Raw genomic sequence first — 15,091 nt, forward strand, 5'->3', positions numbered from 1 at the left:
TGTTACAGTTATTCGTAACAGGTCAGAAAGCTGGACTAAGTTTACTAGAGCATATCGTAACATTTTTGACTCTTCATAATAAGCCACAGAATAGACTTTACTAATAACTAAATAAAACACTGTTACTTTATTTTCACTTTATTTGTGAATGAAGATTCATGCACCTCACAAGCATAGCTCATGTTACATGAAACAATTGGACAATCATTCCCATATAAAGTAACAGGTGAACTGCTGAGAGCAAGGTAGGTGCTGTGGAGTGTGCTAGCAAAAATTACTCAAAAATTACCACTCAGTCTTTCCAGTGATCTCTGTTGGATTTTAAGTTCTATTGCAGACACCGTTACACACTGTCTTTACACAAATATGTATGTATATATGATCACACACAGAACGTCTGTGGTATTCACACAATGTTAAAAAGTGCATAGCCTGTACTCATTCCAGAGTTCCTTTAAAAATATCGTAGTGACGGTGTTTCTGGTGCCAGACTTCTTTCAGGACAAAAAGTGGCTTCTGTCCATCTAATTTTTAATAAAGCCCTAAGGATAGGTTCTAGAATGGACTACTTCACACAGAAATTTTATCATAGATTCTTTGTTTCTTAAAATTTTATCATTTTGTCTATTGAAGAGAGGAAAAAGCAATAACTCCGGTTAAAACAGATAATGACTACAAAACTATGATTTTAACTAAATAAAAATCACATGACCTCACCTTTCCAGCATAGTGCTGAATACCAAATGACAATTCCACTCCTTTTGGTCTCCAGAAGTATTTGCATCGCAAGTTATCTTCAAATTTATCTAAACATTTGAGAAGTGAAGTTGATAAAAATGAATTACAGTGATTAAGCAAAATCTTGATCCTAATTAAGGCCTGCTTCCTGCTTGAGAACTCAGATCTACTGTAAGAACATCTACTGTAAGAACATCTATCGTCAGATTACCCAGTAATAACTATGTGCCATCTTCATGTTTTCTTCCAAGCTGCTACTACTGGATGGAATAACTCATTCAAAACTAGCCCTGTAACAAGGTACTTCAAAACCCCATTCTGGCAGAGTTTTGTGCACTGGAAATAGAGAACAGGGAGAGTTTTATTTGTTTTGCTTTGTGCATCATGTTTTAATTATAAGTCAATATTTTCAGGTTGGGACCATATCCCAATTGCCTTTGTATGCCTGCAGAAAAAAAAAACAAACACCTTCTCTCTAAAATTTTTCTGTTTCTTTCAACATACCTCTGAAGAGCTGACAGAAAAAAAGAACTAGTGCTGATACTGTAAAACTTGGTATTGTATTTCCTTATCTGCACATGGAACTAGAAATTCACAGCCAGATTCATCAGGCAAAATTATCTTTCGCTTTATGTAGGTCAGAAATTACTACAGAAATATTTTTTTTTCTGATATTATAATCCATTAACATTTTATTTTCTTTCTAATAATTTTCTTTCTATGTTTTCTTTCTATTAATGTTTAATCAAGTTTGAGAATCCTTGTAATTAAATCAAAAAGAATTAAACTCAGAATGTGAGCAGGTTGCAGTACAAGAGAGGGGGCAGATTTCGAGTTGGGAGGGTGGGAATTAGGGATAATCTGGCACATAAAGAGTGGGCAAAATATCTCAGTTGCTGTCTCCTTGACGCTTTGAAAGTGCAGTTCAATATTTGAGATTAACAGTTTCATAGAATCCCCAGGGAGGCTCACAGCTTTAGCACACAAATAAGGACTGGAATGAAACCATCCTTTGGCCTCATTTCAAGTTGCAGCCCAGAAGTGAAAAATCTTGTACATATATCATGCAATTTACCAGGCAGTTGTAATTTTTCTTTAAGTGTTTGAATCCCTGCTGCAATGTTTGATTGAACAAACTAAAATTCTGTTACGTACTACAAGGAAATACGAAGTTCTAGTAAATAAAAGCAGGAAAACATTTTTAAACATAACATGCACTACGTGTTTTAAAGTTTGTGCCAGATTTGTTAAGACATGCGTAAACTATGCATGAAGGAAGGGAAATATTCAGCCAGATGGCACACAAAAAATAACACACACTTTCTAGTTATGATGAGATAATCTGCAGTGAAGTAATATTTTCTAATTGGATAAACATGGGCCTACAATCCTGGGAGATCTTAGTTTTACTCTCAACACTAATGATAACTCACAGGGTGGTCCTAGACACAAGTTCAGCTATGTCTCAGCTTTTCCTTTTAAATGCTGATAAAAGCCTCTTGCTGTACCTCATGTACAGGGACAACACAGAGGTTATTTCCTTAAAACATTGAAAAGACAAGCTCTTGACACAATATATGCAAAATAACTTCTGCAATATAAAAAACATGTGAAGCATAGAAGCACGGTGAAGCATAATGAAAAATACACTCAAACTGTCAAACAAAATGGTACAGCCTCAGTAGGACAATTAGACCAGAAAAGCTTAAGTAAAGATATCACATCAGACTCTCAAAATACATTAGTTGTTTGCCAGGACTTTTGTTTGCTCATACCAACTAATGTTAGGTCTGTTGCCTGAGGAAATCGACTTTCTTCATCTAGTAGAGAAAGGAGACCCATGGGTTTCTGGAGGAACATATCTAGAAGTGGACGATTGTCTTCATACTCCACTGTAGCAGCATCAATTCCCTCATTCTGATATTCCATCTACAAAATCAACAAAGTTTTAATATTGAACCACTAGGACATTTATGATGCATAGGAATACTCTATAGGCCCTACAACATTATTTACAAAACAGCAACAACTATGCTGAAAGATGTGAACATTACATACATTTAAATCCCACAACCACTTTATAGTTAATAATGTATTCCTGAATATAATCTATGGGTCAAGATGACAGATTCAACTAAACTTCATGAGAGCTTTATTTACCTGTTCAAGTGCAAAAATATGTTGATTGAAATAAAACTGGATCTGCTCATTAGCAATATTTATGCACAGCTGTTCAAAGGAATTTCTTGAGAAGTTCTCGAATCCAAATATATCTAGTATACCAACATTCATTCCATTTTCAGTATTGCTGCATGTGAAAAGTTAAACAGAATTCAGTATGGGCAACATCCAGTTACAATCAAAATAAACATGGTAACTAAGATGGCACAATCAATTCAATTTGCTGCAAAAACATAGAAGAAAAAGTGTATTTGAATTTATAACAATTTGTTGAGAATCATTAACACTTTGGGTTTTCTGCTTGTCTTTTACAAACTCCCATGAAGAAGAAAAAGAGAATCACAACTACTGAATAACAGACTTCAGAAATAAAATAAGTGGTTCCAATAAAGACACCCTGAACCAAACCTACTCACAGATCCTCCAGGTAAATGAAAGGTGCCAAGCTCTATTAGCATGTTTTTGCTACACCCAGTCAGCAAGACAATTACCAAATCTGCTGCTGCTACAGCAGGATTATTAAAACATCATGTGTTAGCTTGCTAGATTATGTACACTCAGACAACAGTAATCACTGGAAGTACAAGTGTGGATTGTGTTTCTCCAGGGTATAAGTAAAAGTAGGGATCTCCAAGCTATCTCTAAGACAAGAAAAAGTACAACCTATTTACTTAGAGCCTGGGCACAGAATTACACTAATAATGCAATACATAGGTTCATTCACAGTCTGTCTGTACATAACAACACATGTCATGCAGACATGCTCCGAAAGGCAGAATGCTACATGCTAAACTTCTCACTTCGGCTCCTGCATAAGACAAAGAGACTCAGGTTACAGTCAGAAATAGCAACTGTTTATATTCAGTGCAATGAAGGGGAACTGGAGGTCTAAAAACTCTGAAGATACCTTTCTCTATCTCAGCACTGTCAAGGATGAGTGAAATTACCTCTAGTGGAATTCAGAACTAGCATCCTTAAGTTATATTTGCAATAATTATTCCACATATTCTATGTCCTACTAAAGTACTGTTTTCCTCCTTGCTTTATCCAGTCTCCCAGCATGGAAGCAAGAGCACTGTAGTTAGTAAAGACATTTTTACATAACCTACGGGGTTCTCTTATTTTAGAAATCTCTACAGTAAAGGAGCAAAGCAACCAGATCACTATCTGACGATGAAAACACCATCAATTACAACTCGATCTGTATTTACAACTAAATTACAATGACAGAAGTACTGGAAGGACTCTGCAAACATACTAATGTTTTCAGCGCACTTCAAATACTTACTGGCCACTGGTATGATCTTAATGTTCTCTACCTGCAAAGCATCTATTTAAAGAATTTTATATAATTTTAATAATCAATTTTCATTGACTTCAGTAGCTAAATTTCACTCATTTCTTTGAGAATGTTGGGTTAATGTCCTGGAAACAGAATACAGTATCACAGCATGAAAGTCATTTTGAAGTCTTAGCTAAAATAAACACAGTATTTCTTCTGCAAAATCAAAAAATATACAAATGGATGAACCCATCAAAGACAGATGCACAGTAAATACAAATGATTCAGTGATGTGTAACTTGCCATATATTTTTATCTGGCTGAAGAAGCGTATTAATGCGATTTACAATCCAGCTGAAGAGTCTGCCATAAAGAGCTTTAGACATGGCATCTCGCACGTCAGCTGCTTTGTCCACAGTGTTTGTTCGGATAATAGTCTCCCCCCGTGTTACAACACAGTGGGAGGTTAGGGCCTCTTGCAGTTCTTCTGACCCAATACTTAGCAGTGCAGCAGCTGAAAGACAGTGTGGAATATATATATAAATTATGACTATTCTGAGGACATCACTAGCATAGCCTGTTACCACAAGTTACAGATTCTCACAAATACAGTCCAATGGCATTTGTAGAGTTTATCATGTTAAAATGTAGTTACCATTATCTAAGGCTTCTGAGTTTGGAACTTCACTTTTATCTGTTTGGTGTTGTGAAGAAATGGCAGCAAACTCAATGTTTCCAGTATTTAAGATACCAGTCAGAATTCTGTACACTGAATACACTTCCTGTAAAAATGACAAAAAGCACCCTCAAGGAATCCAATCAAATATGTACGTAAAACTTAGTTTATGAAAGAAAAAGGTGAGCATTGGATGGTGATTAAAGTTTGTAGATTGTCCAAAGATCTAGTTCTAATTGAAGGAAGTTGTTATTTACACAGAAAGAAGATTCTACAGAAATGTGAATGGACTTGCCCCAATACAAACTGAGAGCTGTGACTGGTCCTGGCTTCCAGGTGTTTGGTTTTACTTTCATAATTCATTTCTGTTATAAGAGAGATTCTGTGGCATGCTGTATATTCACACAGCCAAGTGGGAGCCTAAGCACAAGCAACACTGGAGGTTGTTTCAGGAAGGTCAACAGTGGTTTAGCAACTGGATATCTTACCTCATCAGTGAATCCTATACTTCTAAAGCAATGCTGAATTGCTTCAAATTGTCTTCCATAGGAATCCTTAGTAACAATATCGTGCATTACTCTTCCAGTTTCATTATCAATATATCTAAACAGAGTGAAAGAAAGCTCTAAATAGGTGATAAGTCAGAACAACCTACAGTGACTATAATGCAAATACATCATTAATTGAAAAAAGCATTTATTCATATCTTTCAATTAAATATTTTAGTGCTGATTGATAAGACGTTTTTGTTTCTGTTGCAGTTCCTTTTGCTTATTCTTTGTTAATAATCTGTTCATAGTGTTACTAACATTTTACTGCATGATCTCAACCGATACAGAACTCAGAATACAGAAGTCATAAAGACTAGGTGCTCTCCAGGTACAAATACCAATTAAAAAACACAAGTTCAAAACATATTTGGAGTTCCTGAACTGGAACTGAAAGCACAGGGTAACTGTCCTGATCTGAACGTATGATAAAATATTTATGCAGTAATGTTTCTTCCTTCTCTTTAAATGGTTCAAGTTTTTAATACAAATACTGTAATTCCTTATTGTCCATCCTTTTTTTTTTTTTTTTTTTTTTTTTTTCACATGAGAGGATTAAAAAAAGATCCTTCAGGGATACAGAAGGATTATGACAGACTTGAAGAAATCATACTGAAAGCAAGAACTGTTCAATAGATAATTATAATGAGTAGTCAAAACATGTGACTGATAGTTACCTGGGAGGCTTTTTTTCAGGAAGCCTATATTCAGAAAGTTTCTTCTGATGATAAAGGCCGGCATAAATATAATAAAATATATGGAAATTTTTCTCTCCCCTAAAAAAAAGAAAAGCACGTTCTATACAGCGCATATGTTCATATTTGCAGTACCTTGTACAAGGTAAAAGCAAAAGTCTTTATCATGAGCTCATTGAGACAGGTGTCAAACGACCAGGGCCAATACTAATGGAAGCCCAAAGATAACTATTTCAGCTGTAAAACAGAAATTCCAGATAATAACATTATTAAAAAAGAACAGAACAGGTATGGCTTTTGGTCCAAAAGAACCAAACTATTCTTGTCATTAATTGTACTGCACAAAGGATTATTGCTTCAGCAGGAGACACTATTGGAAGCACTTAAATAGAGTTTTTAGGGAATTAAACAGAATCTAAACATTACAAAAATGAGAAAGGACAGATGATCAGTGCACCTACACAGCCTGTTTTATAACCCTTGACTTTTCAAGTAGATACTCAGAAATCTTTGCCCCCATTACAGCTCCTGTGGGTGTGAACATCATTTCCAGATATTTTCCGAAGCGACTTGAGTTGTCATTGATGGCAGTGCAGGCATTCCCAAATGCTTCAACCAGAGGATTCACCTGAAGAATTTTCTCACGCAAAGCACGATTATTGGCCTTGACAGAACAGATATGAATCAGAAGGACCATTAAAAGAATATATTGCCTACTCACAATCCAATCGCTGCTTAAGAAGCATAATATCCCATTATCCCATTCTTATGGAGTTAGATACTCCATTGATCTTCCTATTTACATAATAAAAAACATACACTGAAGGGGAAAACACCTACAGGTAAGGAAAACCATATTCTTCCTTCTCTGCAACTCTTTTATCTCTGAAGCTTCATGAAATTTACTTAAGGCAACAAAGCCACCAAAAACTGAACAAAAAGAATATTACCTAAGAAAACAATCATACCAACACATACACTTGTCAAACTTACACACTTGATTTCCACACTATTTTGCAGCAGTAACACTACTCAGAACATTTAAAAACATAAGAGCTTCCATGACCAGAGCCAAAGCAATATCTGTTATGTTTTATTGTACACATGATCAATGTTATATAAGTCATTAACACTGCAGATAACTACAGGCACTGAACATTTGGAATTTGTCACTTTCTCCTACAGTGAAATGGCTTGGTGCAGGTCATACCCTAATGGCATGATTCAGTGCTTACAAATGCTTGATTACTCTGTCCCTTACTCAAGTGGGTTAATTCACAAGAACAATTTTTAATATTAAACATTCAATAAAGTGGAAATGCCAGGGAGTGGGTAGCATTTATTCATTGTTTTACATAATTGCTAGAAATACCTTTCCCAAGAAGGTCAAATGTTGGACGATCAAATGGGCACTTTCTGTCTTTCCAGCACCACTTTCCCCACTGATGATAATGCACTGAACATACAAATAAAACAGTAAGTGTACAGTTCACCACATGGTCAATAAATAGATTCTCATCTGTTGCTCCTATCTGTTACTTAATGTTTAGTACCAAGACTGTAAAATATCTTAGGAGTAAGATCTGTCAAGTCCTTTCTGAAAGGTCAGTAGAGGCTCACCGCAATCATTCTTTTATTCCTTAGATAACTGAAATTAAGGTTTGAGGTCCCTTCCAACCTAAGCTATTCTATGTTTCTATAAACTGTATCTTGCAATGCCTGACAGAAATGTGCGTACTTGAGAAAGAGTGAGTAAAATTCTAAGCTCTAAGACATAGAAAGGAATGACCCTATCTACAAAGCTAATGCATGCTATGCACATACACAGCCTGTAAAAATCAAAAGATTGCCACTGCTAGTTCACGTGACTTAATTATCAGTGCATTTGAGCTAATTTCATGAGCTCACATATATTAATGGAAAACCAAGGTAAAGCTGTATTTAATACACTAACCAAAAGTTTGTTCCTGGCACTGAAAACAATGATAAGGTTTGTTGCTGCATAGAGATCATCATGTACATGATGCTGATATTCAGACTAAAACAACAAACCTAAACATTTCAGAAAAATATGCCTATGTTCATTGAGTGATTCTGGGAGAACATGTCCATATTCTTCTTGATTTGGTAGACTGTATATAACACACAGTATTTTATAGGTTATCCAAAGGCTTACAAACTCAGGGATTAGCTTGAAGTTACCTGAACTACAGTAAATATAAAAGATTTTGCTGGGAAAAGAGGCAGGGTTTTAGAATACTTGATACAGTGATGACTGATGCAGAACTAAGCTTTGTGATGGTTTGGAAGGGATAACATTTCTCCAGACAACATTTTTACACTCCCACAGAAAGATCATCTATTATTCCATCTCCATCCTGGAATATATGGAGGAACTTCAGCTGTTTTTTTTTTGTTTGTTTGTTTGTTTTGTTTTGTTTTTAAATAACACATGAAGCAGCAAATAAAACATCAATGTATTTATAGGTTTGTGTTACCTGAAATTGTCTTAATCTACCTTAACAGGGGAGTCACATACAACAGTTTACACAGTTTAAGGCCCACGAGTTCCTGCATTACTCATACTAGCCAGAACACGACTTGAGATTCCCTAGAAACATTAGACCTATAGTCAATTTTCAGGCTTCAAAGGAAAATACAAGGGAAGGCTGAATGGGTAAACAAAAAGAATAAATACATTTTTTCTCTAGCTACACCAGGGATCTAGTCCATCTTTACCTGAAGAACCTGCATAACTTCTCAGTTAATGGAGATAAAAACGATTGCAAATAGCAAACTATATAAGCTAGCAGACATGCCTGGATGCCTACGAGTAATTATTAGCTATCTTTGCATAAAGATTTAGATCTAAATGCAAATTACTTCCTAAGAAGATAGGAAGGATATTTTATATTAAAAATCTATAAAGTTAGCTTCATGTGCTGATGACAAAATTGATTTTTTTCTCCAGATAACAACACACAATTATTAGGCCCCAGTATTCATGTACATACAACACATCACGTTAGAAAGACTGCAAAATTACAATTTTAAGAATGTAATAAAAAGGAATCTAACTTCTGCAGCCAAATATTTCATTCTCATTAAAATAACTGCAGGATGTGCATACTCATTACATTCCTTCCTTGCTTGTTAAATTGCTTTCTGCTTTATGCAATGGAAGAGCAGTTCAAACTTGGTCAACCTGCTGAAGTATTGAGACTCCCTTATTTTATACAGGTAAAAATGATTATGATATCTAAAGCAAGACAGGCTAGAATCAAAGTGTATTGCAACAGCCTGTGACTGCTGTCAACTGCCAGCACTTCATGGGTATGCAGGATACTCTAAGGTTAGGTAACACTTCTATTTGACCCACTTAACCTTGTATATGATCTTTTATGTCACTACATTGTTTTCAAAAGTCCCAGTTAGATTTTGCTGTTTTTCATATACAGGAATAAAAGGCTTACAGAAAAAAAATCTCAAAGCACAACATAACAGAACTTAAGCTATATCTATAGCAAAGTGGCACTACGATTAATGTGATATCTATAACAAAATTAATATTTTTACCTGATCTTTGCTGAATGTCACCATACTTTGGTAGGCAGCATCTGCAGAGGCAAATATGTGGGGGGGATTGGATGAGCGCTTCATACCATGGTAAAGCTTAGAGAACTAGATTAAGAAAAAAAAACACAGCAGTAAAAATACAGAATTTAACAATACAGTTAAGACCTGAAAAGGAGAATACTGAGTATCTTCTGCCTGCTAACCGACAAAGTCGGTAGTTGCCTGTTCTATTGCAAAATTCTGACTGAAGAGTGGTAATTCTTGGTACTGCCAATGTCAACATTTCTTTTACAACGTGGTGAGGAGACCTGTATCACAAGGAACAGAATTTCAGACCGAAGCATTTAAGCATGGTAATATCCAGGTATTACCAAAGAAACTGCACAGATAAAAGAGAAGCTGGAATCTGTTCCTCTGCCTGCAGCCCTGACTTAGGTACCCATGGAGACTAAGATTTATGGCTCTACCACTCTTCATATCCATAGAGAATTCAGCTGTCTCTAGCTTTACAGCATTCAATTCACTGATTTCTTTTAAGCCACAGCTGATGGCACAGGACATGTAATAACCAGTCAGAGCAATTGTTTAGAAAACAACAGACTCAGCATGAGGTAGTTCATATAACTATCTTCTGTTATCCAGAAGAAAGCCCTAAATGCCAGACAAGAGGAACAGCTGTGGCTGGGGCAATCTTAGCACTCCTGTGGAATTTGTGTCACCAAGCACAAAGCAATTAAATCAAACAAGACTAAAGTAAAAGTAAAAATAGAGAACAATTTGTAGACATAGTTTTTAGAGGAAGAAAAGACTGAGGTTTAGACTGCACTCCCATCATGTGAGTATTTTAGCAAGTAGTGTTATTACAAAATGTAAAGCAAGTACTGTACACATCTTCAAGTGTACAGTACCTCTCTTACCTGAGGAGAGTAAATGCTGAGATTCTGGAAAGGGTTTAAGGCTATCAAAATATCTCCGACGTATGTATAAATTTGTAAGTCAGCATAGCGTTTCTGCAGCTGATGGATAATTGTATCCTGAGATTACAAAAAATTTGATTGTTAAGCACTATTTTCCCAGTCAGTGAGATTTTTGTAAATATACTGAGAACATCAATTAAGAGGTTTGTACAATAAGTATTACTAATTGTTTCTCAAAAACCAATATCACAAAAAAAAAAAAATTAAAACTTTGCACTAAAGCCATAAAACTAAGTTAAATGTCACATCCTACTACAAGATTAACTTGTACTTTATTTCATCAGTTCAAGTAAACTTTGTAAAGATAAAATGGCCAAACAGATTGCTTCTGCACTTCACAGTACATTTCTATTTAATTTTTATTTGACCATGAAACAAGGATAGTAATTTTTAATTTTAAACAGGATGCTAAAATAATTTGCTATTATGTATTTTTCTTACTGGCATGCAAGTTAAGGATTCTCAGAAAAGAACTTTACAGATACTCTGCACATAGGTGATATAATGAAATATGCAGCTGACGTTGTTTTACCATGTTTTACTCAGAAGCTGTAGATACTCTGTACATTCATCGGTTTTAGAAAAGTCACTTCAATTTACATCTTCATTACTAAACTTTCCATTTTAGGAAACTCAGAAAATATTTTAAACCAGTATCACACATATTTAACCACTTCCACAGAATAGGATTCACTTCTATTGTTTTTACCTTATTAAATAGACTATTACTAAAGAAATGGTGATAGCAGATAGATTATGAGACAACTCCTTTTCCATGCTGAACAAAAGCTTCCAAGAAGAAACACTTATCATTATGCTAAAAGAAGCCTAAAGAGCAGAAACAGGGAAAATGTAAGGCAGAGAGATTGGAAACTGAAGCTCAGAAAATACAATACCTCATCAAGAACTTCTAGATTTACCAGATCATCATCTTGAGAGTACTTTTCAGCTCCATCCACATGGTAGGGTCTTTTGGTATGTATTCGTTCATGCCTGGAAGTTTAACAGAGCACCAGTGTTATAAAACTTTATTGAATACAGCTAACACTATGAGGCAACAGAAAGTTATGGGTGAGTTTTTGCCACACAGAAAATGGTGTGCTCTCTGAAATTAGGTATGCTCTCTGAAATTACTATTGTTTATTTGAAATATTCTTTCATAAATGCAATATGTCAGCTTGCTGTGCAATGTAATATCCCTCTTTTTTTCACTCAGTATATACAACCCTGATCTATTTATCAATGCTCACAGATGAAGATCTATTTGTAGACTTATTACTTCACATTCATGCAGAAAAGTATTTTAAAAATGTCATTTTCCTTCTTGCTTTAAGTTAATAAATCACCACTCTGTTTAATTAAATCTTTATCCTATGTAGCCAGCCTGTAGTTTTACTATCTAATGAAGTTATAAGAAGTAATAAGTAGAATAAAATCCTCCCATACCTTGGTGTACAACAAGGTGCTTCCCCAGAAGACCCTAGAACTGTTCCAGAACAGTTTTGAACCACAGCTGCCATCACATTCTAAATTGTGTGGATGTGCAGTCAGCTTGTCCTCAGAGATTTAAGCCACACAATAAGTAGCAGAGACAAACTGTCACATAACCCCTTTATAATCAGATTATACTGAAGGAATCTTCGAAAATGCTGCGTATAAGTTTCTAAAGTGTCTGTATTGTTGAGACATGTACAAATCAAGAGGTTGTAATATGTTTTCCATGGAGGAGGTGAAATATGAGTGCTGTAAGTGCAAGTAGGCTTTTCTTTACAACAAACTTAATCAAAGCATAAGTAGGAGGACACCCACCGAGATACAGTCTGCATCCTGCTGAGTAACATTTAGCATTGATCCTCAATGACAGTCCTGACAGATTGTTTCTACATTAGTTGCCACGTAGAAAGTAGGAATCACATGATCATACATCCAGAAACAATGCTAAATATTAGATCAAAGAATAACAGAACGATACTGTGATGTGGCAGAAAATACTCTTTATCTGTAATGTTGAAAGTTAAGATGAAGATGCAGCAAGTCTTTTTTTTCTTTAATCTTATCTTCATGGAATTGTTTAAAAAATGAGCACTTGTTCTTTTATGTGCATTTCTACATTTGAACTTAGATTTCATTCAGTAAATAGATTGTTTTCATAGCCGAGAGCTATTATAGCATCATGTACAGAGGAGTTATTGCTTGGAAAGTATCTAAGAAATAGGAATGTGAAAAGGGTAATGTATTTACTAATAATTGTGAACTATACTTAAAGATCCTCATTATTTATGCCAATTTTTATTCATGTTTTTTTATTTTCTTTCAGTTACTCCATGAGTTCTGGATAAGTATTCTATAATAGTTTACTTGAATTTTAATTAAATAAAACAATGCATGCTGTTTTGTCAGCTAAAAAATAAAATACAAGTGTTGCTAACAGCCCCACTTATATTTTACACCCTACATTTCCAAATAGAAATGGTTGTCTCCTTGATGTACATATGAAGAAATGAAGGAAGAAGAACATAAAGGATCTATTAAAAAAAATAATAAAATACAGTGGTTATTATTTCCAGTGGGCAGTGAAGGTAGTGTGAATTTGTTCAAGGTTCCATTCAGTTAATTCTTCCATCTTCAGATTGCTGTTAGTTGCTTACTTACATTCAAAAACATTACACGTTGCTGAGAAGCTAGAACCTCAAGCAAGTAGGACTGTATGCAAGTGGCCTAACATACTACTGCTTTTCTAATTGTTGTTTCAATTTTAAAAAAGAATTCAGCCTCTTATTTTGCAACTCAGAAAAATTCTGTTGTTAGTAATGCAAACTATTCAGAGACGGGAGTAACTGTCAGTCCAAGAATGAAGGAAATATTTTAACAGTTGCTTGTGTTCGTAATCACAATATTAAATTGCAACAAGTTGCAAGTATGGATTTCTCTATCAGAGGTGTAGAGATGTAGGGAGGAGGGATGCATTTAAACCTAAGCATCTCTAATTGCACAGTGGCTTTGCAAACTAATCTGTTATCTGATTGTGAATTAAACTACTGCTGTTTGTTCTTCTTAAGTGATAAACAAATCAATTCTCCTATTAGAAAGGTGTTGTTTTTGTTGTTGTTTGTTTTTTTGCTGTTTTTTTTTTGTTGTTGTTGTTTTATTCTATGTAAATAAATAATTAAGGAAACAAGCCTAGTCAAATATGTAAAACAGATACACTTGTGCACACACTTTATGCTTAACTCATTTTCCTAAGAGCATGATTAGGAAGAGGATTTTAGGAATATAGCATCACATTAGCTTCAAACCTCCTGCTGGCCTCATCAGTTTTCTACTGACCCTATACACCCACTGATACATTGACAGAGTGAAAAGGAGGAATACAGACAGTAAACTTTTATTCTTTTCACAATTGTACATCAGAGGCTGTTAAAGTATTTTGAAACAATTATTTCTTAGAAAGCAGAAAGAAACACTTTAAGTGGGGAAATGATTGTAGCTTTGGGGTATTTTTTTCTTCAGTAATACAAAAGATCAGCCTTTTTTCAATTACTCTTAGAATCATAGAATAGCTTAGGTCAGAAGGGACCTTAAAATCATCTAGTTACAATCCCTCTGCCATGGGCAAATTTTAAGTAAAAAGAGAACTGAAGGTGTTACGTTCCAGGAATGTTCTGAGTCATATCTTGTAGGATGCATTCTCTTCATTGCAAAAGTGACAAAAAGGGCTATTGTAAAGTATAGGAATTTATTCCAGAATTCTAGTGATGAGCACTTGAAAAAGTTTCCATCCTAAGCATTTTCCCTTGGCCTTCTTATCAGGAAAGAAGAGCTAGAAAGGAGAGAGTTTTCTCAGCATTTGGAGGAGGAGCAAGCAGGAAATAGTGCTACTCCTACTAGATGTCAGTTGTAATAACAGAAGTGCACTGTACGTAACTATATGCTAATACCCTGCAATCAAGCTGACGGTGGGGAAGGAAAAACAAGATGGACTACAGATGCTTCTAAATTGAAAAATCACTTCACTGGCGGGTCCAGCCTGGGAAAGAAATTAGACTAGATCATGAATGTTAGTGTTCCTTGGCAAATTTCGCAGTTCCAAGCTCTTCCCTCTCTACCCCTAACATTCTTTTCTAACAGGGCTTTTATTTTGCATCTTTTTGCTGTTGAATATTTGTTTACTGTTTTCCTAGGATTTATCTTTAAAAACTGTTTCTATACTAGCTCTTCTTTATATTATTGCTGATTTTAAAATGAGTCACACCCAAACTGATATGTAAAAAAAACAAAACCCTCAATACAATGAGTACCAAAACACAGTGGTGAATGTGCTGTTGTCACATAGAGAAACACAGCCTATTCCTAGTACATTGCAAAGAATAAATCTTGCTCCTGTACAATAAGTTTCAGCCTGGAGTAAGTTGCCAAAC

At 35.1% G+C, this 15,091-nt stretch overlaps 1 protein-coding gene across 1 annotated transcript in view; it reads right to left on the reverse strand.

Annotated features, from left to right (window-relative positions):
• MYO3B (myosin IIIB) overlaps window positions 1-15,091 on the reverse strand; it is a 164,418-nt gene that overhangs the window by 87,042 nt on the left and 62,285 nt on the right. The window contains exons 9-20 of the mRNA XM_042822356.1: window positions 11,570-11,666; window positions 10,614-10,730; window positions 9,697-9,801; window positions 7,493-7,576; window positions 6,582-6,784; window positions 6,103-6,201; window positions 5,366-5,480; window positions 4,857-4,983; window positions 4,505-4,715; window positions 2,899-3,046; window positions 2,514-2,667; window positions 718-806 (exon numbers count right to left, since the gene is read on the reverse strand). Coding sequence (XP_042678290.1) covers window positions 718-806; window positions 2,514-2,667; window positions 2,899-3,046; window positions 4,505-4,715; window positions 4,857-4,983; window positions 5,366-5,480; window positions 6,103-6,201; window positions 6,582-6,784; window positions 7,493-7,576; window positions 9,697-9,801; window positions 10,614-10,730; window positions 11,570-11,666 — 1,549 coding nt within the window. The remainder of the gene's footprint in view (window positions 1-717; window positions 807-2,513; window positions 2,668-2,898; window positions 3,047-4,504; window positions 4,716-4,856; window positions 4,984-5,365; window positions 5,481-6,102; window positions 6,202-6,581; window positions 6,785-7,492; window positions 7,577-9,696; window positions 9,802-10,613; window positions 10,731-11,569; window positions 11,667-15,091) is intronic.

This window comes from Centrocercus urophasianus, unplaced genomic scaffold, assembly GCF_019232065.1.
Source record: "Centrocercus urophasianus isolate 14NV4802_14NV808 unplaced genomic scaffold, USGS_Curo_1.0 seq_20, whole genome shotgun sequence".
NCBI classification, from domain to species: domain Eukaryota; kingdom Metazoa; phylum Chordata; class Aves; order Galliformes; family Phasianidae; genus Centrocercus; species Centrocercus urophasianus.